The sequence below is a fragment of the Telmatherina bonti genome, assembly GCF_933228915.1.
Source record: "Telmatherina bonti genome assembly, chromosome: 7".
Taxonomy (NCBI): Eukaryota; Metazoa; Chordata; class Actinopteri; order Atheriniformes; family Telmatherinidae; genus Telmatherina; species Telmatherina bonti.
In genome coordinates this window covers 32,887,895-32,904,717 of record NC_136625.1, presented here as the reverse complement: position 1 = coordinate 32,904,717, position 16,823 = coordinate 32,887,895, and the positions used below count along the sequence as shown (strand labels likewise).

Genomic DNA, 16,823 nt, shown 5'->3' with positions numbered 1-16,823 from the left:
ACAATTGCTACGTTTACATGGGAGTATTAATTCCTCTTTAATTCAGAATAAAAGTTAATTCCGCTTTAAACTGATGAAAAATGACCATGTAAACACTGAATTCCTAATGCCAATTTTCATTTGGAATTAAACTTAATTCCGATGTCCTGGTTTATTCACATTTTAGTTCCGAATTATTTCATTCCTCTGTCATGTAAACCGTAAAACTGGGGTGGATAATGTTGGGGAGCTAGCAAGATGTGAAAGTGGTGCCCTGTCTTGGCTCCTCCCCCTCTGACTTTGCTCCTTGCGTGATCCGAGGCTTTTTTCTTTCCTCCGCCAAGGAGGAATGTTATGTTTTTACCAGCGTTTATCTGTCTATGTTCAAGATAACTCAAGAAGTTCTGGACGGATTTTAATTACATTTTCAGGAGTTGTTGGAAATGTGAAAAGGAAGAATGGGTTTAATTTTGGTGGTGATCCGGATCCCAGTTTGGATCCACAAATCTTGTAAAGGCCGTGGCAGAGGTTTGTTTTCTCAGAGTGCTTTTGTAATTCGCAGCTTTTTCCACCAAAAAGGTCGAGGAAATCCTTCCTGCATTTTCTTAGCCGTGAAGAAGCTTAAAAAAATATAAGAAATGAACAACTTCAATTTAGCTAGAACGTTTTGATTGGTCAGAGTTTTAACAGATTTACAGTAAACTGAGGGGTCTAACCATATTTCTTATTGTTAATGATTTAAAAATATACAGACTACAATCAGGACGAGGAACTACCTTACCCAGAGTAAAAGAAAACAGTCTCTGAGCAAGATAACCTACCCCAGCTTTAATTCTGCTTTACCATAATTCCGGTCGTTCTGAGCATGCTCGTTACCTTGTCCTGTCCCGATGACGCGCGTTGTTTTGCCTCCCGTGTTCGGTGGTCTATCTTTCTTCTCCTTCTCAGTTGCTGCAGAAAGTGAAGTAGTATGCTGGTGTTGAGCTGCTACTTCACATTTATAATCAAAATAGCTTCAAAACGGGTACTTATTATGTAGTTTTTACAAGTTACAACTGAAAAGACGAGAAGCAGGGAGCCAACTTTGTTTATTTCCAGTAGACGTCATACGTCACGTGCACCTGTCTGTCCAATCAGAACCCTTCCCAACCCGCCGCTCTGAAGAGGAATTAAGTCAGGACGGGTTTCATGTAAATCTCTATTTGGAGTTATTATTTTAATCTAAACCCATAGGAGAATATTGTTATTTCATATAATTACAAATTATTAAAAAACATATTGTAAACTATACCCAATGAATACAATAATGAAAAGATTTCAACAGGACAACTTAAATATAATATATGAAAACAATATGAAATATAAAATATGAAAACATAGATTTCTGCAGATAAAAGAAACATAAATAAAAAGAAAATAATAGAAAGGAATTTATATTGGTACAGGTAACAGTACAGGTTCCTACAGGCTGAAAGGGGTTATGGTTATGGTGTTTGGTGATTTCTGGTGGCGTTAAGGCAAATTGTGAAATTCATCTCGTCTGAAATGGAGTAAATTAAGCTAAAATTTTGGGGGTAGGTTTCGATCATAAATTCAGTTGGAAGCCACATATGGGCTAGATATATTAAAGAAACAGTCAGTAATCGTCATGGTTTCTGCCCTGCCCTTAAGGAGCTGCACTATTCCCGGACCGGATTGCTGATTATCCTCACCTATTCTGTCCTCTACTTAAACACAAGCTCTAGATGTGCTCAGTGTGAGATTTTCTGTCTGATCCACAGCTTTCAAGCCTTGTTCGTGTACTTCACTCTGAGTGAAAACCTGGTTTGACCCTGCCCGTTCCGGACCACGGTCTTCGCTAAGCCCTTATTGGTATGAACTGATCAACTCTTCAACCCTGCCTGATTCAGACCCTGCCTCTTGCTTGCTCCTCAGATTTCTTCTGCTTGCTCGTGTCTCTTGGAGTGGACCCTGGACTGATTTCGGACCTTGAGATTCTGGATTGTGGAGATTGTTTTCCCTGCTCCGAGGCTGCCTATTTCACATCTGCTGGTAAACATTCATTTCTTGGCCTCTCTGGTAACATCTCACCCCTGTTTTGGTACACCTCTTTCTTGTGTGTTTCAGACTTCCTGAAGATCAGACTAAGCAAGACCACCTTCAACACCATCATTATTATAATATATCTGTTTAAACTTCCTTGTTGGCTGAGTTTTGGCTTCTTCTCTAAACCGTAACAGTAATGATTGGTATTATTTATTAAACAAGAAATTTATTCAACAATAAACGTCTGCATACAATGTATTGCTCATTTATGATGCCATATTGTGTCGTAGTATGGAGAAATACAGACCCTATAAATAAACTCCACAAGCAAGTTATTAAGCTTATTATGTTTATTACGATAAATTAAACTTACTGTGGTGGAACCACTAAATTATTCATAAAAACTCACTTAAAAACACTAACTTATACTTAGAGAAAAGAATAAGTCTTTGTATAATTTTTTTTAAACTATGAACAATTATAATTTAGGAGGGATGGGATTCTTTGTGAGAACTTGTGTTAGATAGTGAAGTTGATTCAGAATCAATTACGTCTTGTGTATTTTTCTCTTTGTGTCATTAATATTTTGGTTCATTTATAAATTGTACAGGATGTGTACATTTTTTTTTTCATCAGGCTTTTTCACTTCCAGAGTTTGTTTAAAAGACATCTGATTGGTATAGTCTATTCAGTTCAATTAAAAAAAAACTTTATTGATCCCTGAAGGCCAATTCAGTTTACAACTACGGGTAGCACCAAAACACAAACAACCATGTTAGGATTAAAGCAGCGAACACACTGGTCACCATGAAGACTAAATATGGTCAAGTTCTGCATAATGATTAATTACTTTCAGTCAGGCGTGTTGGAGCAGGGAAACATAAAATACCTGCAGGTTTACGGCCCCCCTAACATATTTTAGAGTTTTAAGTACATTTTTTTAAGGAAATTTTATACAAAACTTGAAGAATAAAATGTGATTATTTTGGCAATTCTTCTGTGAATTTTCCAGTAAATCTCCTTCAGACTGTGCAGATAATTATCTGGTAAACGTTAATAAATACAGCCATCATAAATCCAACCCCTCGTTAGTTTGACATGGCTGTGAATAAAATTATTTACATAACTGTGTTCAGATTTGTCATTTATTCAAACTGAAACCACAGAAGTGTTATATTTTTTAGCTTTTTTTTAAATTAAATATCTCTTTTACTAAAATATGTTTTTACAATAGATTTATTTATTTAGCTTCTCTCCGGAGCATGTTGCAGCATTCCTTAAAAGTGCTGTCCAATCATGCATCCTCAAGATTGTGATTTATCATTTATCGTTGTGTGTGTGTCTATGAATGTGTGTCTGTACTTTTTTGTTTTTTTAAAAGTAATCTATGACCATTGTTGATGAGCTGCTGAGCAGTCTGTTGTTGTTTCTGTCTGGTCCTTCTGGTCATGACGCTCCTTTTATGTGTTTTATTTACTTCTTGGACTTTTTTAAACGATCTCCCACTTATCATCTGTAGAGACTGAAAACTGCTGACTTCCCGTGATGTTAAATACGTCATTGCTCTCTAAAAATGATGTAAATTCCACTGCGGTGGTCCTGAGACGAAAAATAAAATAAATGTGCTGTGTTGTGGCCTTTGTTTTGATGTGACACTTCAGGGCCACCGTACCACCTCAGAAAAAGTTACCCTAGGAGCTGTAACCAGTGTGTAGTGCCACTGGCATGAATGGAAAAGGAATTAGCAGGAAAAACTCCTTTTCCATTAGCGAAGCAGACAACTGACTCCGACAGAGATTGTGGTTTGAGCAGAGGGAGAGGGAGGAGAAGCAAAGTCTTTATTGGACCAAATAACTGCTGACGGACTGACCACATGCTGGCCAAAAGGCAAAAATGTTCTCAAAGGCAGTTTCAGAAAAAGATTTAAAGCTTCATTACATTTCAGATTTGCAGGGTATAAATTCTGTTTTTAATCATATTAAAATATTTTATGAAAAAGACGTCAATCATTAACCTGCACATATAGATTCTTCAGTCCGACTGAGTGAAATGCTTTGAGGCTGCAGGGTATCACTCTCCTTCCCAAGTGAAAATCTGCCTCCTGGTGGAAACCACGGTGCCTTTTCTTGAGGTTTTAAATTTTTCATGCAAGTTTTTTTTTTTCCCTGTGATGTTTTAATCTTTAATTTTTAGCATTAGCTATGCTTTCTAGTAGAAAAACTGCAGTAAGACAGAACAGATGGAGGAGTTAAAAGTGTTTTTTTTAGTCTGTCCAGAGGTCTGTCCCATGCAGCTGGCACCTTCCCCCCACTTCAGCTCTGTTATGTAAGTCCAACTTGTTTTCAGGCGGTGCCGACTGAGACTGTGTCATGTACCAGACAGCGACCTATGAGCTGAACCTAATCATTTACCTCAAAGGCTGCGGACCCTCTGCGGTTAAGTTTATTTGAAATGAAAAATAAATACATTTGATGGAAACAGCTGGAACATATTCAGCTTTACTTGCCAGCTGTTTGGAAGTGATCCCATTGAATACCACGTGAAGGCCTCCAGAGATCCGGATGAGTGGAGGATGAAGACTGTGAATGTTGCAGGCAACTCTCCAGGAGAAGGAGCAACAACATGAGGGAAGCAGGTGGAATCCAGAAAGCAAAGCTTTTAAAATAAGCTATGAACAATCTGCAGGCGCTGACTGCAAAGCCAGCTCACTTCCAACATGATGGATATTCTCTCCTGTTCATCTGTATCCTTCGTATAAATGAGTTGCAGAGAAGATTTTTAGTATATTTAACCACACAATCATCTCTGCTGCTCATCCCACAAATACAATTTCTTGACAGTTTTGACTGTTTAAAGAAGGAAAAAGTGAAATGCTGCTGTGCAACTCCGTGTAGACCAAAGCAAAGTGTATCGCGAGTTTCAAGTATTGTTTCAACAAACAAATGGTCCATCGAACACCAGTTTCCTCACTTTTTGTTAAGTTTGTTACTTCTGGGTCCAGTTACGAACTGCAGTGGGTACATCAGTCCAGGCTGTGGGTGGCTCCTGGGATTGAAGGGTCCTTGGGTCCATCTCTTTACTCATACTAAGGGGACAAGGGTGCCTGGTGGAGCTGGTGGAGCTGGTGGAGCTGGTGGAGCTGGTGGGCCACTGTCTCTGGACCACATAATCAACTCTGCTGCTCATCCCACAAATACAATTTCTGGACAGTTTTGACTGTTCAAAGAAGGAAAAAGTCAAATGCTGTTGTGCAACTGCCTGTCGACCAAAACAAAGTGTATCAGGAGCCACACCTCCCTCTGCATTTTACCCCCAACTCATTTCATCAGCAAACACACTGAGCAAAACAATATCCCCGTTTCCCGGAACATGTTGTAACTTATAATGTTAATGTTGTTTCTTGCAGGAGAAGAAGCGCTAGCTCTGTGTCAAACTTTGGTAACGTAAGGCTGATGTTAATCCCGTTTTGTCCATTTCTTCATCCAACAACTTCCTAACCAATGACTAAAGCTGTTTTTAAAGGATGTTGAATCTTGGTCATCTTCAGGTGAACATTTCACTCCATTCTTTTTCATTTTGGTATGAAAGTACGTTCTGCCATTGTTCGCTTGCTGCAGCCCTTTATAAGGAGGGAGGGGCTGCAGGAAGAGGGGGCAATCCCAGGAACATGCGTAAACCTCAGGCTGGTTGGTAAACACGGGGCTGGAGATCAACACAGACTGTGTGTGACGTCATGTTATAATAAAAATTAAATTGCAGGCGGTCCTTGGGTTACATGGTTCACTATTTGAAGCTCTGCTGAGGTAGCATGATGCAAACATTTACGATCAACATGTTAGCAGACACAAACCTGTTTGTGAATTGTGTTTTGTGGGTGAATGAATTTAGAATATTACTTTTGCAGGAGGGAAAAGTCTTTGTTTTAACGTCCATTCAGTAAAACACGGCAGTGGAAGTATCATGCTTTGTTTTGCTGCATCTGAATGGTTTACCACTACTAAAGAAAAACAAATCAATTCGTAAGTATATCACACAGTTTATCATCATAATTGTGCTAAAATTAGTCTTTGAGGTGAATCACAAGAAAAAGTTTGTGCAGCAGGACAACAACCCAAAACCCAGATGTCCGAGCTCGATCAATGTATGTTTGAAGAAGAATAAAGTTCATGTTTCTGGAATGACTCAAAGTCATAGAAATGTTGTGGAAGGACTTGAAGAGAGGAAACCCATCAGACCCGAAGTTGTGACACCAGATATCAAAGGTTCCTCATGCAGAGATCCCAAATCCTGAAAATGAACCAGCTTGTTCAAAACAACGTCAGAGCACAGCTCAGGTAACTACAGGTCATTTGATAACAGTCACGTTGTTTTAGCTCAGAGGAAAACATCAATACATGAGATACAGCTGAACTGGCATCACTTTGCACTGTCATGACAAGATCCAATGATTTCAGAGCATTTTGACTGAAATGAATTCATCTTTTACAGAAAATTTCTTTATTAGTTAATGAAAAATATGACATCAATTTATCTTTTATCACTTTTCATAAAATATGTTTCCTCACTAAATACTTAAACTAATAATAATTACAAGAGTTTTCCTTAAAGATCAAATTAAACAACTTTCAATAGACCCCTCATGTACAGATACACACTGATGATATAACTGGTTAATCATTGATCTGAGTCCAGGCAGACTATAAAGCCTTGGATACCCAGCGCCTCTCTGTCCAGTCACAAGGAGAGGCGACATCTCGGACACGGAACCAAACACGGTAACATGAGAATTACACAGATTGCTTTAATCTTTGTTCTGGCTGTCGCCTGTGTTCCAGTCCTCTGTGACCATGAGGAGCCTCCAGTCTTAGACTTCGGGACTCCTCCTGAGACCAGGTCCCGCTTCGCTCCTCTAGATGATGTTCGTCTGCTAGCAAACGGCCTTCTACAGCTGGGCCAGAGCATGCGGGACTTCGTGCAAAGAACAAAGGGGCAGATAAACGACATCTTTCAGAGACTCAACATCTTCGACCGCTCCTTCTACCAGCTGTCAGCGCTGGCCAATGAGATCAAGGAGGAGGAAGAGGAGCTGAAGAAGACTACCGTGGCGCTGAAGGCCAATAATGAAGAGATCAAGGGTCTCTCTGAGGAGATCAGCTCCAAGATGGAGAGCATTCTGCAGGAGAAGAACGGGCTCAACAGCAAGGTGGAAGGTCTGGAGGAGAAACTGGGCCAGCTGTCACTGGGACTGGTGACCACCGCTCAAGCTGCAGAGATCAACAGCCTCAGAGTGAGTGACCTGTGGTCAGAGAGCGATCATTTACAGTAGCGATGCACCGATCCACTTTTTGCGAGTTCCAATCCCATACCGATATCTGAATCTGCCGATACCGATATTTGCCGATACCAAACCTGTTCATGTGAACATTATTGTGATTATGGTTATTACTGTTGTTATAACTGTGTAAGATTTCATTAGGTTGTAATAAATGACCCATCCTTTCTGAAGTTACCTCACCAATACAAATATAATAACATTACAGATCTAACAATTTCAACAAGTTTTATTCTCATTTGGCACATTTTACCTAAATTTAACTATAAATGTGTGGTTTTGAAACATTCAAGGCATTTATTTCTTTTAAAACACGTCCGAAGCATGTCATCAAACACATCTGCGCTAGCTTGATTAGTGTGGTATTGGAACACTTTTATTCATACCAAGTACGAGTACACATGCTTGGTATTGAACCGATACTGATATTGGTATCGATGCATCCCTAATTTACATAATTACCAATGGCTTAAACGATTCCCATGATTTCCACTTCTTTCCTGATCAGAATGTGATCCACAGCCAGGAGCAGAGCATCCGAGAGCTGCTGAAAGCTATGAAGGAGCAAAGCGAGCAGCTCAGCCTCCAGCAGATGAAGATCAAGACTCTGGAGGGAAAGGTGAATAATCCAAACATTCCTCCCTCATCAGGAACAGGGACCAGGAGGACTTTTGTTACCGCTCTACAGAAGAACAACTTTGCCTTTAAATATAAAGTTTCTTTTCTGTTTTATTCAGTTAAAAACTGCCACGCTCATAAAATCAGCTGATTACAGTACTGTACTGTAGTTTTGGATAAAACTACAGTACTGGCAGCGGCTCAGGTGATAGAGCCACTTGTGACCTGATGGTCTTCTGGGGGACACAATGGTTCCCTGAGGGTCAATCCAAAGCCCGGATAAATGCAGAGGGTTGAATCAGGAAGTGCATCCAGCGTAAAATATGTACGATTCGCTGTGGCGACTCCTTCAGAGGGACAAGCCGAAAGGACAACAACAAGGGTACTTTTAGCTTAAAAAAAAACTTATAGGATGCCATCATCAGATATGGATCACTACTTTTGCATATTAAGACCATGTTTAGTGCATTGTCTTGCCGTATTAAGCAACATCTTCCATGTAAGGCATTGTGTTGCTTAATACAGCAAGACAATGCATCATACAGTCGGAGGTTTCCTTCCTGTTAAAAGGGAGTTTTTTCCTTCCCACTGTTGCCAGTGTCCTTGCTCAGGATGGGAGATTGAGTTGGATCCTCCAACTCAATTTGTTGGTTTCCCTATAAAGGCTGTTATGAATTCGCTTTCATTATGTTTTTTTTCTGTGTAAAGCGTCTTGAGATGGCATTGCTATGATTTGACACTATATAAATAAAGTAGAGTTGAGTTGAGTATCATGGTACATGGCAGTTAGATTCATACACCTGGAGACATTTCATCCATCTGAAAATGGAAATAAATAATAAAGTATGAGGCTGAAAATTCATTCATTTATTCAATTATTCATTCATTTTCCTAACCACTTAATCCAATTCAGGGTTGCGGGGAAGCTGGAGCCTATCCCAGCCGTCTTTTGGGCCAAAGAGGCTGCAAATTAATTATCAAAAAGACTGATTTTCAACCTGTCACATTTCAGCATTTCTGTGATCTTAAGTTATAATGTTGGAGTCTTTTATTAGACTCACTTTAAATCAAGATCATCATATATGGCCATTTTTAATTGAGAAAAATTCTTATTTTCGGCGTAGGTCTGCTGTCAGGCCTTTGAATAAACCAGTTTAAAAGAAAAATATATAAAAGACCAAATGAACCGCACATATTACCATATAATAATAATAATATAATAATAATGGTAATTTCTTGTTAGTTCTTGTTATTCTAACTAAATGATAATAATAAATAAAGTATCAATTATAAATAATAATAATAAATAAACATTACCTGTCAACAGGCATATACAAACCAGAGAATGTGAAGCTTCTTGCCAACAGATTTAGCTGATGAGTTTTCTCCACCTTTTTTCCACAGTTTACAGCCAACATGTTGCTGTTCTCCAGCTCTGAAGTACCAGCGCTCCCCACCTATCAGACCTCCTCCTCCAGCAGCACCACGATGAGTAAGAAGGAAAATAAAACATAAGGAGATGTGATCAGCTACGTCAGCGTGTCTCTGTTTAAATCTGTTGTCAGCCATTTTGACAGGAAAGTTTAGCTGCTTTTTTATTTTTTTAACTTAAATTTCTGATTATTAGTAGTGATGAACTTTCATTTCATCTTATTTCCATGTTCTTCACTTAACAAGTCTTATTATTTATTATTCCTCAAAAATGACTCCAGATGTTAAAAAGCATTTAATCTTTTATCATTGTTCACAACCTTGTAGACGTTTCAAAGAAATTTGCTTCAATTTTCTTTTCATCAGAGCTGGAAACTGCATCAGACTTGCAACTTTAACAATAATCTACTGGTCTTAAACGTTCTCTGTGTAAATGCTGCAGATATGGAGCAGTGCACATTTCATGCAGAAGAATCTCTGCTAATGACATTTTATTATTCAACAGACCTGCCGTCAGACTGCAACGAGCTGTTCAACAGAGGAGAGAGAGTGAGCGGCGTCTACGCTGTCAAACCCAGCAACTCCAAACCATTCATGGCCTTTTGTGACTTAAGTGGAGGTACCTGAGTCACACAACCAGAACACATCCCCAACCTGACTTAGGTCCCACCTTGCTTCCAACACATGCAGATCGGAACGGGACGGCTAACAGCAATGTTGTTGCTTTGCCAACCAAATCGCGATGGATGCCTTAGATACGTACTAGCATGATGCCATCACATCGCCTTTCTTAAAGGTGAAATTGAATGCGCTTTATACCCAATCGGAGTTTTCTGATACATCAATTAAACTTTGGAGCCCCGCTTTGATAAAGGCTATCCATAGTTTGAGTGCAGCTGCTTCTCTCTCAGCCCCTCTGACAGCACCGCTCAGGCAACGCTTCGTTCCAGGCAGCTCCTTTTCCCTCCGATTCTGGGAGTTTATGTAGAGAAGTCGCTTCCATCTTGCCAGCCACAGCTCCTGCTCCTTCCAGTTGGGCTGAAGACGGGCTAAAGACGAGCTGAAGAGGAGCTGAAGAAGAGCTGAAGACGGGTTGAAGAGGAGCTGAAGACGGGCTGAAGAGGAGCTGAAGACGGGCTGAAGAGGAGCTGAAGAGGAGCTGAAGACGGGTTGAAGACGGGCTGAAGACGGGCTGAAGAGAAGCTGAAGAGGAGCTGAAGACGGGTTGAAGACGGGCTGAAGACGGGCTGAAGAGGAGCTGAAGAGGAACTGAAGACAGGTTGAAGACGGGTTGAAGACGGGCTGAAGACGGGCTGAAGACGGGCTGAAGAGAAGCTGAAGAGGAGCTGAAGACAGGTTGAAGAGGAGCTGAAGAGGAGCTGAAGACGGGTTGAAGAGGAGCTGAAGAGGAGCTGAAGACGGGCTGAAGAGGAGCTGAAGACGGGTTGAAGACGGGCTGAAGAGGAGCTGAAGAGGAGCTGAAGACGGATTGAAGACGGGCTGAAGAGGGGCTGAAGAGGAGCTGAAGACGGGCTGAAGACGGGCTGAAGAGGAGCTGAAGACGGGCTGAAGAGGAGCTGAAGAGGAGCTGAAGACGGGTTGAAGACGGGCTGAAGACGGGTTGAAGAGGAGCTGAAGACGGGCTGAAGAGGAGCTGAAGACGGGCTGAAGAGGAGCTGAAGAGGAGCTGAAGACGGGCTGAAGAGGAGCTGAAGAGGAGCTGAAGACGGGCTGAAGAGGAGCTGAAGACGGGCTGAAGAGGAGCTGAAGAGGAGCTGAAGACGGGCTGAAGAGGAGCTGAAGACGGGCTGAAGAGGAGCTGAAGACGGGCTGAAGAGGAGCTGAAGAGGAGCTGAAGACGGGCTGAAGAGGAGCTGAAGACGGGCTGAAGAGGAGCTGAAGAGGAGCTGAAGACGGGCTGAAGAGGAGCTGAAGACGGGTTGAAGACGGGCTGAAGAGGAGCTGAAGACGGGCTGAAGAGGAGCTGAAGACAGAGCAAACCCCACACAGACATGAGCGGTGTTGAAGACCAGCAGGTGGAGGAACTTAATAGTTTATGACATCATAAAAATGGAGATTTAAAAACAAGTTGTTTAGACGCATAATTTCAAAGTCCACTAAAAGCTAAATAATCCTGGGGTTGTTTTTTAAAAGAGTTTTTGTCTGATTGTGACGTAAAACACCACACGAGACAATTCTAAGCACTTAGAAAAGTGATTTTTGCATGAAATATCCTCTTTAAAGTATAACTAAAACACCCCTCAGAAACAAAGGACGATCACATTCAGCAGTTTCTGGCCTTTCTGCTCGGTCTGTAACTGTTTATTCCTGTTATAAAACACGAATGTTCTGTTACATTCTGGCCTCTCGTTTACAAGGCTACAGAGTTTTGAGTTGATGAAACGGCAACGTGTGACAACGGCCTCCAGAGTGAAATTTTCTTGCAACCCATGGTGAATCCTGTTTGTTTGAACAGGAATCAGAATCTTCAGGCAACGGTGACGTCTTGCATGTCATCTTGCACACGCTACATGCGCCAAATCACTTGGGTTTAGCATGCAATACTTCTGTGGTGTTGTGTTTTTGAGCATGCAATACTTCTGTGGTGTTGTGTTTTTGAGCATGCAATACTTCTGTGGTGTTGTGTTTTTGAGCATGCAATACTTCTGTGGTGTTGTGTTTTTGAGGACACTAGTGATGTGCCATGCACAAAAGAGCCTGATGCTTTGTGGTGAATCTGAAGAGAATCACATTGAATTAAGGCCAGTTCCCGTTTTCTGTTTTTTTTTTTTGTTTTTTTTTTTCATTTTGCTGCTTAGCTCTCAATGCTCATCCCCAGCTCCACCCAAGGCAGGGCTTTGTTTTGATTGGCCCACATGGCCATGTGTCCAATCACATGTGAGTATATGTTATACCGTCATGTGAAAACAGGGAGGGGAGTGCAATAAACCTACAGCCTACAGCCTGGAGAATGGGGCGGGGCTGGATATAGGGCGGAGTTGGATGTCAAACGGGCGTGGTTTGATGTCAAGTGGGCGTGGTTTGATGTAAAATGGGCGTGGTTGATGTCAGATGGGCGTGGTTAGCGTTAGTGTTAGGGTTAGTAGTGGCCATTTAGAGGGAAGGAGACACATGATCCAATCAAAATGTTGAGGGGGTGGTGTTGGACTTCCTTCTCCAGTCTGCAGCCCAACCCTCTAGAAGAGTGAGTCAGACGACTGACGACAATGAGAATGCAGAAGTGTGTCGAGTTGTCTAATATAATTATGAGTGACTGGCTGCAGTTTAAAGATGAGGACATTAAACTTTTTGTTCTTGAGTTTGGTTCTCATTTTGTTTTGTGGAATTTTTTACTGGTTTTTTGTTCATTTGTTCAATAAAAGACTTTGGTTGAATTATTAAACAATAATAAACAAATATAAATGGACAAATGGAGGCAAATAAAGGATTCTCATAAAAACGCAAAAAGGTTTTAAAACAAAAACCATTAAATAAGGTAAATATGTGGCTACAAACAAACCTAAATCAAGAGCTGTTTCATAGGCAAAAACATCAGCTCTTCTTTGGGAGAAGATGTTCCTCCGAACATCCCATCACTAGAGGACACACCTGGATGTGTCGTTATTGTTAATCATGTGATTAATGAGCCAATGGCATTGATCCAAAATGCAAACATCGTTCAAAAATTGCTACAATTAACATTCTACTATTTTATGAGAAAACTGCCTGTAATTCAGGTTCCCCTGGCATGTCAATTTCTAGTCGTTTATTACTCGTCTGTCTTCCTTATAAATTCACATTTTTTTATCTGAATTAATTGTTTAAATATCAGAGCTCGGGAATAAAAATGTTCTGATATTATAGTTTTTTGTAATTTCAATATGAATGGAAATAATTGTGTTTTAATCCTTTAATCCTTGATATATTATACTGTGTCTGAATCCCTCTGGAGGGAATTGGTTCTGGGCTTATAGTGCAGGAAAGCTACATAACAATATAAAATGAGAAATTATGAGATGTGACAACAAGGTGTGCAACATGACATAATCAGTGCTGGTTACACGTGATAAAACAGTAAAAAGTGCAGAATCTTGTGCAGCACAGCGTAACGTAAAGGCCAGTGCTAGAAAGGAGGTAAAACAGAAAACTTAATCCTATCCTGAACCTTCTCCTGGACATGAGCAGTCAGTGTGACACCCAGCGGCTCATATCTCAGGTAGCTAAATCAGATTTTCACTGAATTGGAGATATCGGCAAATACTGAATCACTATCTATTAAAATCAGTATAATATTGTATCAGGATCAAGCTGTTTATTATGGTCCAAATACAAACAGCAGAACTTGAAAATGGCAGATATATTCAGAAAAGTCAGAAAAAAGCTGTAATGTATTACTAGAACCAGCAAAGCTTGAATTTTAGATTTAAATCTTACAAGTGAACCCCGTGACGACGTCCAAGCAGCAGGTGAAAGCTGTTGTGTTTGTAGCATCCTCAATGGCAACATCACAGGAAGGAAGTAGGAAACACTTAAAAACTAAAAGGAAGCCTGGGAGGAAAAGGCAACGGGTCGGTCGCTGGTTATTGGAGGACTCAAGGCAGCGTCCCCCTCTCTGGAGAGGAGGCTCCAACAGAAACCTGGAGAAACATCAGACATCTTAGTCGTATGAACGGCTCAGATGCAGCGCAGAACCTTCAATGAAATATAGATTTAGATATAGATATAGACATATGAATAAAAGATGCCAACTATTTATTTGTTAATGCTTTTACCTGCTTGACGACTAATAGAAAGCATGAATAAATTAAATCAGCTTCTGTGTAAATCTTATAGATGTCAGCTTTGCATTAAGTCCACTTCATTCCCTCTTTTTGCCACTTAGACCTCGGGGAAACGGTTGTCCAGCGAAGGATGCATGGTACGATGAATTTTCATCAACCCTGGGAAAGGTATGAAAATGGATTCGGAGATTTTAAAGGTGAGACTCTTTGCATTGATCCGTTTTAATCTTGGGAATCGTTTTAAACAGCTGTTTCATATCATGGCCACACCTTTCTCTGTCAACATGTATTTATTTGTGTGCATCAGCTTGTGTCATCACGTCACCCTGTTGTCTTTATCTCTCTCTTCCAGGGGAGTTCTGGTTGGGTCTCCAGAAAATCCGCTCTCTGACCTCTCAGGGCAACCTTATGCTTCACATCCAGCTGGAAGACTGGAACCAGAACAGGTTTTTCAGCGACTACGCGTTTTACCTTGACGGCGCAGAAAGAAACTACACCGTTCACCTCAAGCATCTGTCGGGAAATCTGCCCGACCCCATGAACAACCACACAGGCATGATGTTTTCCACCAAGGACAGAGACAATTACAGCCAGCAGGACTCCAAGTGTGTCCGCCAGCTGTCAGGTACAGCAGATGTTGGATTCACAAATAACAGGCTTAATGAGTACTTGTCATCTTGTAACATGTGGAAAATGTATAATTTCTATCATCTCTTAGGTGGATGGTGGTTGAGCACGTGTGGAGACACAAACCCCAATGGGATGTACTTCCACGTGAGGCCAAAGGGTCGCTCGGAGTGTCGGAGAGGGATCCAGTGGAGGTCGAGTCCAAATGCGTGTTTTTCTGTGAAGTCCACCCAGATCTCCATCCGTCCTCTGACGTCAGTCAGTAGCACCTTCCTCCCTTCAGCTTCCTCTGATTCCTGATGCACCACCGGCTTTTACTCGTGACTCTTCTCAGTACAAACCAGCGGCTTCTTGAGGAAAGCTCCATGTGGGTAGCCATGGTTACAGAGATCTGAGGCCAGGACATAAAAGTGTTTTGTCTGAGATGAGATGTTTCACCCTTTATGTCTGGAAAACTGCGTTGTTTCTAATGTAACCGAGCATCCAAACCTTTTCTTGGGGACCGTCATACCACGGCATCAGGAACATTTTCCTTCAGTGTAAACGTTACCGAGAAGAAAAGACAACTTTCATGTCGGGTGACATTCAGTCTCATCGTGAAGCTTTTCAGCATTTGAGGTGGGACCCTTTTCTGGACTTTTAAGAATAATATAAAATAGACTGTCACGGTGGCGGTGAAGGTGTGGACCCAAAAGCAGAGATGAGAAAACTTGGATGAAGGTTTTAGACGGATTTAATATGAACAGAAGAACTCAGGGAACTAACACAAACACAACGAACCCGCAAAACACAACAGAACCGAGGGCTAGAAATACTGACAGAACTTAACAGGACAGAGCTGTAAAGAATTATCTAACAAGAACAGGTAAAAACTAACAAGAACAAAAGCTACACAGGAAACAGGGAAAAACTACAAAATAAGACAGGAACCCGAAACAAGGAAACATCACATCATAACAACATTGTGAACTTAGTTCCACACTTCCTTGTGTGTGGTAACGTGTTTCCTCCAAAATGAATAATAAAGTAAACATAACCAGGATACATTAAAAATATTTCAACTTGCTGCCAAAACTAAGTTAGAGTTCAGTAGATTATTTGTTTGTTGTCTCCACTACATGGCAACAAATCTAGTCTTTTTAGTTCCCCTATTAATCAGTACATTTATAAGGAAGATGAATTTGGGGGACGAGCAGCAGAGTTGAGTCTGTGGGTTGTGCCCATGGAAAAATATGTGGTGTTTGTAGGACTGGATACAATTCACTTTATTCCTATAGTAAATTTTATAAACATAAAATAAAAGAACAGTGAAAAAGAAAAACAATGTTATAATACTAAAATAAGGAATATACTAAAATAGCAGAAATTACAAAGTAATAAGCTTGAAATCAATCACAATAAATATGTAAAAAAAAAAAAAAAACAATAATTTAATAAAATTTAATAAAAAGACACAAAACTGATTAAAGTTTCTATATTACACTAAATTAACTTTTTAAATGTTTTTCTAACACTCAGATGTGTCCCTATATCCTGTGTATGAGGCCCAAATATAAAAAAAATCCTGTGACCTCTCATGTTTGCTCCACTTTGTGACTGTCTCCTTAAACGGATAAGTCTGAGATCTTTCTCTTTGTGACTTCATGAAGGGAAATAACCACTCCCCCTTGGTAGTAGATATTGCAATCGACCCGCCCCCTGGCTAGATAAACCTGCCCCCTAAAATCACCGAGCGGGCACCAGCAAATGTCTCTTCCTCTCCACACGAGGTGTGTGGAGTGAGTTTATTACTCGTAGAGACTTAAAGGTTCAGACACAAAAACAGCCTGTTCTCAGTAAAACTCACTAGAGCCACTTCTGGAATGACTGAAATTAAGGACAAAGGCTGAGTTTGGGGTAAAAACCCTTTAGGTTGCTGGACCTCTGACATGCATATGAAATTATTGAAAAGTGTATAATATTGGACCTTTAAAGTATTTTAGATGTATGCATGTTTTTTAGATATTATT

General features: G+C 40.6%; 1 protein-coding gene across 1 annotated transcript; it reads left to right on the top strand.

Annotated features, from left to right (window-relative positions):
* Nucleotides 1-6,805: 6,805 nt before the first annotated feature.
* LOC306758545 (angiopoietin-related protein 3-like) lies at nt 6,806-15,209 on the top strand (the record flags this gene model as incomplete). The annotated part of the gene is made up of 8 exons (XM_079243872.1): nt 6,806-7,312; nt 7,866-7,976; nt 9,380-9,467; nt 9,912-10,025; nt 14,289-14,384; nt 14,540-14,812; nt 14,906-15,068; nt 15,149-15,209. 8 exons carry the CDS (start codon nt 6,806-6,808, stop codon nt 15,207-15,209), a joined length of 1,413 nt encoding a protein of 470 aa, XP_079099998.1.
* Between the last annotated feature and the right edge of the window lie 1,614 nt (nt 15,210-16,823).